Here is a 12,381-nt window from a genome sequence, read left to right as displayed (position 1 = left end):
TCTTAGTGTTTTGAGGGTGGAGGCGAGGTAGAAATCCTTACTCGAGGAAGGAGACTGAAAGAACTTCCACTGTTTCTCGTCTTCCTCGGCTGCACCCCCCCCCCCCCGGGCTGCCCTACCGAACACCACCGTCCCTCGCAGTCCATTCAATGCTCGCAGCCCAGCGTTTTAGGCCCGGTTTTAGGCTCTCCAACCCGGAGCCAGGCCTGCAGTTTGAGTGAGCCAGCCTTGACTGAAGCCCGAAGAAGTTCCCTTCAGCCTGGCTACTTCACAAAACGCCTGCCCTCCCCTCATCCCTGCCTCCCAGCGAGCCCTCTGAAAGAGCAAAGAGGGTTCAACACACCGGCTCCGCTCGCAGCAGAGAGTCACAGGCCCCTTCTCCTGTCCGCCTGCCTTCAGTGTGGCCACATTTTTTTTTTTTAAATAAATATCGGCTTTGCTAAGGTTAGGAAGAGGGGAAAACTTAATTTCAAAGGCTGTTTCATCTTAACAGTTTAATGAGTTGATGAGAGTTCTACTATTCTCTATCCTCCTGGTGTATCTCTCTTCAGTCCTTTCTGCCCTGTTTTTGTTTTGTTTTGTTTTGTTTTGTTTTAATTTTTGCAAGACGCGGGTTCTTCTGGGCCTTTTGCTTATTGTGCAAAAATAATGTCTCTTAGGAGGCTTCATTAAAAAAAAAAAAAAACGCTGGCATGACCTCCTGAATTTGACAAAGACCATTTCTCAAAGGGGCACTGGGTTTTTGTTTTCTGTTTTGTTTTGGGTTCCTACCCGATGGCTTCCAAAAATACCGACGCCTTATCTTTATTGGCTCTTCCAGGAGTTCAGACAAATTTGACGGACAGCTCTCTTATCGCCCAGAGCCTGTGCAGGGGAGATGCGGGGGGCCTTGCCGCCTCCTCCCTGTCTGAAGCGGGTATTTCGCAAGCGGTGGTGCGTGGTCGGAAAGTACAATAATAAAAAAAAGACTTTCCGCAGCCTCCTTCAGCTGGCAGTGGAGGGTCAAGCCGCTGTCCCCTAAGTCGCTAGACACACGCCAACTCTTTCTCTCTCTTGTCCTCAGAATAGAACCTCGCGCGGGCACGGGACCCAGGGCGCACCATGGCCGAGGCAGATGAGGGCTTCGGCCTGGCCCACACGCCTCTCGAGCCGGATTCCAAAGACAGGTCCTCCGATTCAAAGGCCGAGAGTGCTCTGGGAGCGCCCAGCAAGTCGCCGGCCTCCCCGCAGGCCGCCTTCACCCAGCAGGTAAGGAAAGCCGGCCAGGCACCCGGAGGGGGGCCCGAGCCCCGCTTCCCCGCGCTCCCCGCTGGCCGTGCAGGGGGCGGGCAGGGCCGGGTAGCGCTTCCTGGCTAGCCTCCCCCAGCCTCCCCCAATTGCACTCTACTCCAATCCACTTTATCGAGGCGTTTATCTTTATGGCCTGCGTATTTTGGAAACCTATTTACATTATTGGAGAGCTCTCAATTATCCGACTATTTGGGGTCAGCTAACAATGGCCCAGATAATTCTCTCCCTGCTGCCTTATTAAGGGTCGGGTCAGCGGCCGCTTCAGACCGGCATGAGCGATGGCCTGACCCTCCTTAGATCTTTCTTAGCCTTCGCCTCGGACCGCCAGCTCCGCGCAGCCCGCCTCGCCCCTCACGCAGTACCATTTATCTTGCTCCTGGGCCTGGAGGAGAGCATTCGGGGGGCTGAGACCAGGGCTCCGGGACCCCGAGCTCTGCCGGGCTGGAAGCTGGTGCCGAGTGGAGAGAGGGGGCCTCGCCCTGTGCTCTGCACTGTGGGGTCCCAGCGCTTTGGGCGCTCTCGGTGGGTTTTTAAAACCAGGAGTCATGGGGCACTGCTCAGAAAGGCTTGTCCAGAGGGACGGGTTTGACGCGGAAATCTGTCCTTGGGAGTTCGATGCCTTCTCAGGCTCTTTCCTTCGCTTCATGCATATTTGTGATAAAAGCAGAGAGGATTAAGAATAGTTGGGGGAATGTACAGAATTTTTTCTTTAAAGGGAAAACAAGTTCACTTTTGAGTTGGTTAAACTTGTTTCAAAGTGAAGATTTGTGTCTGACTGTTTTGGTATTCGTTTTTAAAAATAACTTCCAGTTGAAAGGGAAAATGTTAAAAGGCTTCGGTGGCTGCCCGGAGTCAAAGAAAGCCTGGGCAGTCGTTCTCGAACCGGCAAGGGTCCTGGAAGGACTGTCAATATAGACACTAGGAATTAATTTTCGTTTGTGTCCTTCAGGGGCAAAAACATTTAAAATTGAAAATTTCCACGTAATGGCTCACATGTTCTGGAACCTTAGCACTGAGGAGGGTGAGGAAGGAGGATTGCCAAGAGTTTGCTACAAGTACATGTGCTGTGTAGTGAATCCCAGGCCTGCCCAGACTGCAGACTGAGACCTTGTCAATAATAATAATAATAATAATAATAATAATAATAATAATAATAAATATTAATAGAAGAAATTTTTTGTGTTCATATTCACTACCCAGTGATGATTGACAGTAATGTATTTGCATAACTGTGTGTTCTCTCCAAGAATATCTTAGCAGAGATTTCTAGATCGCAGATAAAAATGAATCAAAATGAGCTGGCCTGGTTTTTTAGAGAAGAGCACAGTGGTGGGAGATGATTCCCAGGACTGGGGCTGCTGGAGGGGACAGCAGACGCTAAGAGCAGGGTGGCTGCTGTGGCTGCTGGAGGAAGGCTCCAGTCTGCCGAGGGAACCTTGGGCAGCTGCTATGGGCTGCCCTAGAGTTCTTATCACTCTGCACAAGTCAGACTCTCCCTTTTTTTGAACCCACGGGGCTTTGGAACCTGAGCAGCCTCTGCCTACAGGGGAAGCTTGAGAAAGGATTGCCCCCTAAGATTTTTCACCAAAACCCCTCTCTCTACCAGGGCATGGAAGGAATCAAGGTGTTTCTTCATGAAAGAGAACTGTGGCTGAAGTTCCATGAAGTGGGCACAGAGATGATCATCACGAAGGCTGGGAGGTGAGCTGGCTCTGGGCACTTGGAAGGAGGGCAGCCATTGGAGGAAAGAGAAAAAGGGAGAAGAGGAAGGGAGTCAAAACAGGAGAGACAATATTTAGTCCAGTCTGCTAAAGAGTCCTCAGCAGGATGGAGACCTACTAAATTCTTACCTCTGGGTAGGATATTCTCTCCCTGTCTTACAGGAAGATTAAAGTGCACAGGGACCTGAACTATCTGGACAGGTTATCTAGGATACAGAGAGAGAGAATGGTAGTCAGATTTGGACTTGATCCCTTGCCCCCACCCCTATTCCCACCTTCTCTGACCTTGGAATGGTTCCAGGGTCCCACTCGAGGTTTGCCAAACCCTGAATTGTTGAACGTATTCGTACTCGCTACCTCTTTCATTGTTTATAGAGAACAGGCCTAGGAAGCCCTTGAAACCTAGTGAGGAGCTACTCAGAGCTCTACATACAGACATGGATAAACACAGCCATCGCGCTGGGCCCAAAATTGCTCTTCAAGGCCGGCAGGAGTTTGAGCTAGAAAGGCTAGGGCCTGAGGGGTGGGGGGTGGGGGGGAAGGGTGGCAGAGCAGTGCTAGCTCTGGGTCTCCTGAGTGCCGTTGTGTGTCCGAGCCTGGGGAAACCTACCCCTGCAGCCGGTGGATGCTATGTGTGTGTCTCCGCCATCTAGGAGGCCGTGAGTCTGGTGCGAAGAGACAGGGGTCAGGCCAGTAGACCCAAGCTGCCGGGTGTGTAAAGGCAAAGGGTGGAGTTGATTTTTCCAGATTCTGCGGGTTCCCCAGCTCAAGCCGCCCTCAATAAACCGACAACGGTGACGTTTATTATTTCTTGAAATTAAACAATGTCCGCTCCCCCGCTCAGCCCAAGGCCCTAGTGAACTAGAAGGCGGTGGGTCTGTTTATATCAGACATCTGAGGTCCCCTTTCCCATCCTGCACAGGAGGGAAAGTCCCAGCCGGCTGCCTTTTCCCCCCTCGCTGGAGCCGAGAGGATTTAACTATAAAAGGCCTGCAAAGTCTCTTGTGCCTCTGCCTGTGGGGCAGATAAACACGAAGTGGTCAGGGCTGCCGGCCTGAGGTGGAGAGGCCTTCTCTCCCCTCTTCTCTTGTTGCACCAACCCAAGTCCAACGACTCGTCCTGGGGCGCAAATCCAGCCGGATCCCTTGCCTTCTGGAGCGCGGTTCTCACCAGAGCTTAAGAAAAGAATTCTAGTGGGGCCGGGCATGGGGGAGCCCTAGCAATCTGACGTCTGCGCCAGTTGTGTGCCATCAGCTTTCTAGTTCAGGCTTCGGCCCTCTCTAAAACGGATTTCTGGAAGGGTTTGAAATTTCTTTCCCGAGTGCCTGGGAGTTTAAGCTCCCCAGGGAAACCTGCCAAGCGCTGTGGAGAAGTTGCAGATCATATATGAGTAACCGCACGCTGGCGACGTGGGCCTGGTCACTAACCCAGCGAACTTGGAAGCCGCTCTAGCTTCCAAGTTAACTGCTAGCTACAGTTAACCTGTGCCTCCAAGGGCAGAGGACTAAACTTAGTCTCCACCGTGATGCGTCTCTAGGGTGCCACCTTGGTTGGCAGCCTCGAGGTGGGGTGGGGGCCTTGAGTGAAAAAGTGGCTAGCTTTGTACCGAGTGGGCCTCTGCCTTAGCCAGATGCTAGGCTAGTCCTGGAAAGTCAGTCTCTTTAAACACACTAATTTGTAGGCGTGAGTCCCCGGGCCCTACTTTTCTCCCAAGGTGTCTGCAGTTGCTGAGGCTGCTTCCCTTCTCTCTGCGCCCTTTTCCCCCTCCCTGTAACTTCAGGGGAAACCCGGCATGGATCTCACCAAGGATGGAGTGGGGCCAATGCGCTTTGTTTCTCCAGGAATTGCTAAAGATCAGGGACCCACTCTCCAGAGTATTGGCATTAACCCCCCCCCCTTCTTTTTATCTGTGTGTTCCCCTCCACCCTCCCTCCCAGGCGGATGTTTCCTAGTTACAAAGTGAAGGTGACTGGCCTTAATCCTAAAACGAAGTATATTCTTCTCATGGATATTGTTCCAGCGGACGACCACAGATATAAATTTGCAGACAATAAATGGTAGGTTGCAGATTTCCAAAGGACAGGGAGGGTTGGGAGGAAAGTGTGATGCCTTTCTCATCCCCAGCAATGGAGTCAGCAAATGCCTTATTGTCGTTGTTGTTGTTGTTGTTGTTGTTGTTATTAAGCTCCTACTAAAGCTCAAGGCTTGTGTGCCTCTTCTGATGCATAGAAAAAGAACTCCCATTTCATAGACCTGAAAACTGAGGCCAACAGGAAGTGAGGGGACCCTGCCTACTTCTACAACCACATAGTCTGCCCTTTTTATTTTATTTTAAATAGGTATTGTTACCGAGTACTGGATATATTTCTGGGGGGCATAAAAACCATTTACAGTTATTTTTTTTTTATGAGTTACCTGCTTTGAACATGACTGCTTTTATGAAACTGCAAAACTGGCCAATGGCTTTACTGGTGAAGCAGTCAGCAGAGGAAAAAAAAAAACAACAAAAAAACAAAAAAACTATTCCTGGGCTCTATTGCTCCTCAGGCAGCCAGCAGCACACAGCTCAGGAGCTGGAAGAGAATGGCTCCTTTAAAAGTTCTTAAGGAGTTTTCTAGAGTTTTGTGTGTGTGTATTTTCAGATACCACCAATAATTTGTGGGCAGCAGAGGCTTCAAGGCCCCACACACTCCTGGCACCGGGGTGGGGAAGGAGAAAGAACCAAGCAGGCCAGGGCCTTTCTTGGATACAGTGTGGGGTGCTTTGGGGCAGCAGAGACTGTAAAGAATTGAAGGAGACTAGAAAATTCCCCTCACAGCAGCCCCTCTCAGGCCAGCTGCCTCTGGGCCATGGAGAGCCCTGTAAACTCTCATCTCCTCCTCTTAGGTCTGTAACTGGCAAAGCCGAGCCCGCCATGCCGGGCCGCCTGTATGTGCACCCAGACTCGCCGGCGACCGGAGCACATTGGATGCGGCAACTTGTCTCCTTCCAGAAACTCAAGCTCACCAACAACCACCTGGACCCATTTGGGCATGTAAGTATCCCAGCCCCTATCAGTGTGTGGGACAACCCCCCCCCCCCCCCCCCTGCACCCTGTTTCCTTCTCTCTGGGTCTCCATCTTCTGTCTCTTCCTCCCCCTTCTTCACCCTCCCACTCCAAGATCCCATTTACATAGCCCCATAGCTGTCAGGAAACTAGTTGGGACCCATCCTCAGGATAGGCCATTCAGCAAGAGCCACCACACCCAGCTCTTTTATCTTTCCAATGTGGGCAGTGCTGTTTCACCACCGCCCTCAGAAACCTCTTTGTCACTTTCTCAATCGAATGGTACCCGGCCTTCTCTTCCCTCTTTACTGTTTCTTCTGGCTCCACCGTGCTCCAGCTCCAGCTGAGAGGACACTCTCTTCTCTGCATACCCTGTAGCCTATCCCAGGATCTGTCTCTCCTCTTCCCTGGGTGGCTGGAGATAGATTGGGCTTCAGGCTTCCCAGTTTCCAAGTTCTGCTTTATAGTTGTACTCTCCCAGGTGAGGAGAGCGAAGGTCCCATGCTTCCTCTTTCACAGGTGGTAAAGTGGACCCCGTTCAGCGCCCCCCTTAGGCTCAGTGCCCCCAGCAGATTTTATTTTATCTCACTATATCCACTCTCCTTTCCGTGCTTAGAGAAGGCAACCAGAATCTGAAACCTGGAGTCTCTTTGGCTTTAAGAGAGGGAACCAATGAATTCCCTAAACATGGGGATGATGTGAGTGGGCATGGTCTCCTCTCCCAGGTGATGCAGAGCTTTCAGTGGGTTCTCAGCCCAGCCTTGGCCTTCTTTGCCAAAGAACAACAAAACATGGGCTTTTGGAGAAAAACCCTGAATAGATTGCTTTGGTTTTGGATTCTCCATTTAGAACCCTTTTCTAAAAGGTTCAACCCTGCTCATCTTTGGACAACTGGTACTCAAGGATGCTTTTACAAAGGGAAGTCTAAGGGAGAGAAGAGGATGCACCCAAGTTCATATAGTTTGTTTGGGGACAGGGGTTTCACCAAGGGGGGCATACAGTCTCCAGCTTAGAGAAATGAGGAACTGGATTGGATGGACTTGGGAATAAGTTCAAATGAGGAATCTGCTCTTTCTGGGTGATGGTGACAGACCTGAGACCCGGAGAGAGTAGAGGTTCTACATGTGGGAGAGGAGAAGGCTGAGTAGCTGGTGGAAAGTTCTATCCTGAGTATGGCTTATGAATCATTAGATACATACCGATTCCAGTGCAGAAATGGCTTGTTGCAGGATTAGAAAGCTTGGGGTATTCCTGTGGTTACTAACCAGATATGTTATGTTCAAGGTCTTGGAGGACCTGCTGGGACCCTTGAGTGGGGGCTTCTGTGGAACCTGCAGCTGACAACTGAGTCCATCTCCCAGTATCATTTCAGCTCTAAGCTGCCCCTCTGTTTTTCTGACAGTGCTTTTTGGGGTCACTCTGGGGGTAGACAGCCAGGAAAGGTCCTGGGCTCTATAAACAGAAATGAGCCACTTAGCGGGGTGGGGTGTCAGTTCCCTTTCAGCAACCCATGGAAAAGAAGAGAAGTGCTCTACCCCGACTTTGAATCTAGAGTCACCCTGATGGAATTAGGGGCCATTAGATCACCCTCATTCTGAAGTCTCCACACTGTCCCCAGCTGTCAAAGCAATTTGGCTAAGCCGAAAGGACGGCTGTGCTGGCCCAGGGGCTGCACAGTCAAGCCGGGGCCCCAGTGCGTCTCTCTGTCGCCACACCGCTGCTCACCAGCGTCATTATAAGCCTGGGAGGTGGCCGTGTGTGTGTGTGTGTGTGTGTGTGTGTGTGTGTGTGTGTGTGTGTTTAGAGCTGGACGACCCCAGGCAGGAACTAAGGGGCCTTGCTCCAGGGTTGGGTCGGTGATTCTGCAAGCCTGCAAGCCAGAGTCAGCAATGCAGATAATCAGAGACACCGAGCCGAACCCTGCTGGTGGGGCTTTGAATCGTGTGGGAAAAGCAGGCCAGGTTTGGAGAATGGGTAAACGTGGCCCGTTGCATTAGAGAGTTTTAGGTGACTATTAAACAGTCTCTCTCTCTCTCTCTCTCTCTCTCACACACACACACACACACACACACACACACAGAGTAAACTCAGTTTCGTTACTATGAATGCTTATGCAGGAGTCCTGCTTGCCAGCCAGAATATACAGCCAGGGGTCCCCTTGATTCCCTTCCCCCTTCTTCTCCTTATTATAATAATGTGGTCATAGCCATAGCCAAGAGCAGCAGGGGGAAGCCCCATCCGGAGTACCCCAAGAAGGGAGAAGAGCAAAACCTCTTTTCCAGCAGGTGGAGAGATCCATCTTTGAGTCCCAAATGTTGATCCTTAGAGAAAGGAAACCTCCTGGTCAGCCGGTCCCTGCCCCAGTGGGGGTGTCAGCAGGGTACCCTTTCCACCTCACAGTCCTAGGAAACCAGAGCCAGCTCTCCTGTACCAGCAGCCCACCCCCCATTCCTGTCTCTGTCTGTCTGTCTCTGTGTCTCTGTCTCTCTCTCATTGACTCCTCCTTTTCATGTTTCAAAACAAAGGGCCTAGGTTTGAGGTCTATCAGAGCCACCAAGCCTCAGAAAATCTCAAACTGCTCTGCCCCATTGTCTGGGTCAGCCCTTGGCCTTCCTCAGAAGGTGTTTGAGGAGGAGTGTATGCTGGGACTATTGTATGTACGCATATATGTCCTTCCTGTCCCGGTGGCCACATTGCTGTCCAGTTTTCCCAGTCCTGGCTGGTTCCTGCCTCCAGACTTGCCAGGCTCCCGTTGGGGGGCGGGAAGTGCCTTTATACACAGAGTTAATTTATTAAGCAAACTTTATTAAGAATTCTGATTTACTGCCCTGTGTGCTTTGGGTAGGTTCCTGGAATATTACCTTGACTTTCTTATGTGGAAATTGTCATTTTTGAAATGTTTCTTTTAGATGAAATCATTGGCCCCTTTTCAAAACAGAAGAAAAAAAAAAGACAATTTTTTTTTTTCTTTCTGAGAGCCCATATAATAAAGCTAATTGGCAGTGCAGATGGGGGAGGAGCAAGGACCCAGCTGGAAACAAAGGGAGTTTTGATTTTTTTCTTTTTCTGACAATCTCATTTTCTCTGTTATTTTTAGATTATCCTGAACTCCATGCACAAATACCAGCCCCGATTACACATCGTGAAAGCAGACGAAAATAATGGATTCGGTTCAAAGAATACTGCGTTCTGCACCCACGTCTTTCCGGAGACCGCGTTTATCGCCGTGACTTCGTACCAGAATCACAAGGTAAGCCGGGAGCTCTGGCCGCCGCCTGCACCCGGGGCCGCCTGCTGCTTTTCGGTGGACGCATGCGCTGCGTCCTCGCCGGACCGCGGTGCTTAGAAGCTGCGCGTGGGTCTACAGTCCTGCAGCCTCAACTGCTGTTCAACTCCAGGGGACTGGGAGACGGGCCGGGTTGGAGCTGTTTGCATTATATTCCCGGTGGGGGAGGATCTCTCTCACCCACCTTTTTCTAGTTAGAGTCAGACTTGTCATGCACTTGGTACCGTTGGTGCCGGTCTACGGGTGCTGGCATGGATGGTTTAGTGCTTCCCTTGGTGAGCATTGACTTTTCGGTTGAGGACGGTGTCCTGTTCTTTAGAGGCACCTCAAGCGGCCTTGGGGCAGGTGTCAAAGCGGAGGATACTTGGGGGAGGGGGGAGCTCCGCGTGAGCTTAGCTGAGACTGTCCCCTCCCCCTCGGTCTGGATGCAGTTTGCTGTAAAGGCTGTCGGGCTGACGGGGAGGGCAGAGGAGGGTCCCAGGCAGGTTTAGTTCCGGGTCATCCAGTGGAGGTCATTCTGGTTCCGGCTGGGTGGTAGATATTGCCTCAACTGATCCTCTGTTAGAACCGGCTGTGGGCAGTCTCCAAACTGTGATGGATGGTCCCTTCCAGATCTAAGGAGCGCTTCCTTCCCTTGCCCCAGAAGAAACCCTGCCCCCTCTCCAACACAATTACTTTTTTTTTTTTTTTTTTTTGAAGGGAAGAAACAGGGTTGACCCCAGCCAGGGCAAAATGGTGAGGTCAGCTGCTATGATTTATCGAAACTATGACTGGCACTCCTAGAAATTGGCTTTCTTGTTTAACTGTGGCCACTCCACTCCTTAAAGGCTCCCAGAGAGGACACAAGAGCCACAAATACCTCATCCACCTCCCACTCAGGCAAGCCCAGGTTCATAGAGGAAGGGTGGGGTGTGTGTGTGAACATATAAAATGGCCTTTAAAAATGTGGATCCGCAGACCCTTGGCATGGTCTGAGTCCTATGTCATGATAGTGTTATGCACAGTGGAGCGGACATTCACTGTCCCCTCTCCTCCTCTCTCTTTGTTATTTTTTTTTAGGTTTGTACAGTATGCAGTTTATTGCTTATTTGTTTTTGTTTGTTTGTTTTGAGTGTACTGGGTTTGAACTCACAGCTTCAAGCATTGCTAAGCATACATCCACTCAGCTGCTTTCTGGCCTCTTGACATCTACTCTATCGTGAGTGTGACATGTGGACACACCGCCCAGCGCTGTCATATTTCTTTGTTGTATGTTTACCGTGTGTGTGTGTGTGGGGGGGGGAGTCATACATGTGCTGCTATAGTATGCTTGTCAAGACCAGAGGACAGCTTGTTGGTTCTTTCTCTCTCCCTGCTTGTGAGTCTCGAGAACTGAACTTCAGGCTTGGTGGCAATAGCACCCTTACCTGCTGAGCCATTTTGCTGGGCCATGTATGAGTGTGGAGCGCAGTCCTTTGGACTGTGGGTCTAAACATTCACACATCTGCCAGCATGGGTCTCCAGCCACCCATTTGGGTGTGTTTATTGACTGCATAGAAGCTCCACAGGAATAGCTTTCTGTATTAGTTGGGTCTAGTTCAAGAGCACATGAAGACCTTTTTATTCAGGTGGATAGATCCTGGACATGCTCAAGAGGGCTTCCAGGAGACAGGTTTCTGCCACCCTGTCTCCCTGTCGAGCCCCAAAGTCGTTAATTTTCTGCATGAAGCACCCAAACAGATACACTTCCCAGTCAAGTCCAAGACTCTCGAAAACATTCCTCAAGCGGATATACGACGTGTGACTTCAATAAGTGGGCCATGGTTTCTTACGATTTGTGGACAGCGTCTCTCGTTTTATTGTCCCAGCTGGGATGGGTGTTGAGATGGCTGAGGGCATGGGTAAGCCAGCTGAGATGTTAACACCATGTGGATTAAGGGGTGGGGAGACTGAGTTCTCAGATTCAAAGGAAAGCTCTAACTCGGTTTCCCATCTGTAAAATGGGAATCCCAGCAGCCACTTCATGGGTCCTTGCTAGATGGCATAGGTGCCAAAGCCGTGGTGTGGCTCTGGCCAATGGTCCGTTTGCTCACAGGCCAGCTCTGTTCAAAACCTTGGTGTTTTTGGAGAACTCTTTGCCTGCTCAGCATCACTCCTTGATTATGTTAAACTCTGAATGACTGACGTTTTAAAACTAGATCTTATTTTTGTGGTTGAAAAATAACTGCAAATACTGGTCTCTGTGGTTTCCTTGGAATTGAGAACTAAACTTGTTTTGTTTTGGATGAATGAGTCTGGGGAAAATACTCTGGGTGAGTGAACAGCCAGGGATACCTGGGGATGCACCCCAGTTTGGGGGGTGGGTTAAAGAACGAAGGATGCTTTCTCCATGGGAGCTGAGGTGCCAGGTAGGGGTGAGGATGTGGCAGCATTCCTTTCTTAGGCTTATAAGGCACATACACAGGACCCTTAATGACGAGCTGAATTTTCTCAGCCCAGCTGTGACCCTAAGCTGGATTTGGGAGTTATTTCCCCAGATGTTTGACAGCCCGAAGGGGGAAAAAAAGATATTTAAAAACTCGAGTCTTCCCCAGTTCACTTAGGAAACACGGTTTTGTTTGCGTTTTCACAGCAGTTGTCAGCAGCTCCCAGCACAGTGCCTAGAAATATGTAGGTGTTTAACACAAGTCACTGGGGCATTTCATTTCCCGCCTCTTGCTACAATGGCTGTGTATGCAGGCACGAATACCCCTCAGTGCTGACTGACTTTTCCATCCTAAGGAGCTTTGCTCCAGTTTCAAATCCCTGTGTATGGAGTTCATATTTATGAGGTATGAGCTCTCTGGTTGGGACCAGGAAATGAAGCCCCTAATAGAGAGACATAATTAAGATTTTTTTGGCCCTCATGAGTTGTTTTTTTTTCCCCCCCAAAAGCAAGAATTTGCAACAATTATTTTCATTAATTTTTACAACCGCTGTCTCACTGGTTGGAGCCGGCATTTATATTTGGTCCCCCCCCCCCATCCCTCCACCGGATATCCGGTTTTATGCTGATTTTG

The 12,381-nt window shown here is 50.3% G+C and overlaps 1 protein-coding gene across 1 annotated transcript; it reads left to right on the top strand.

Moving 5' to 3' along the window:
• Positions 1 to 1,101: 1,101 nt before the first annotated feature.
• Positions 1,102 to 9,403, top strand: LOC129685684 (T-box transcription factor TBX5-like). Its single transcript, XM_055619188.1, has 5 exons — positions 1,102 to 1,248; positions 2,897 to 2,991; positions 4,949 to 5,068; positions 5,898 to 6,045; positions 9,155 to 9,403. Exons 1-5 carry the CDS (start codon positions 1,102 to 1,104, stop codon positions 9,401 to 9,403), a joined length of 759 nt encoding a protein of 252 aa, XP_055475163.1.
• The last annotated feature ends 2,978 nt before the right edge of the window (positions 9,404 to 12,381 follow it).

This window comes from Psammomys obesus, unplaced genomic scaffold, assembly GCF_907164565.1.
Source record: "Psammomys obesus unplaced genomic scaffold, mPsaObe1.curated_primary_1811, whole genome shotgun sequence".
Classification (NCBI taxonomy): Eukaryota; Metazoa; Chordata; class Mammalia; order Rodentia; family Muridae; genus Psammomys; species Psammomys obesus.
Note: the sequence above shows the minus strand (reverse complement) of the source record. Positions and strands in the feature narration are given on the sequence as shown.

What these genes read in the sequence shown, in the direction of transcription:
- LOC129685684 (XM_055619188.1), top strand. Translation starts at nt 1,102, where the DNA reads ATGGCCGAGGCAGATGAGGGCTTCGGCCTGGCCCACACGCCTCTCGAG. An exon ending in AGGCCGCCTTCACCCAGCAG is followed by an intron (nt 1,249 to 2,896) that starts GTAAGGAAAGCC and finishes TCTCTCTACCAG; the next exon opens with GGCATGGAAGGAATCAAGGT. An exon ending in ATCATCACGAAGGCTGGGAG is followed by an intron (nt 2,992 to 4,948) that starts GTGAGCTGGCTC and finishes CCTCCCTCCCAG; the next exon opens with GCGGATGTTTCCTAGTTACA.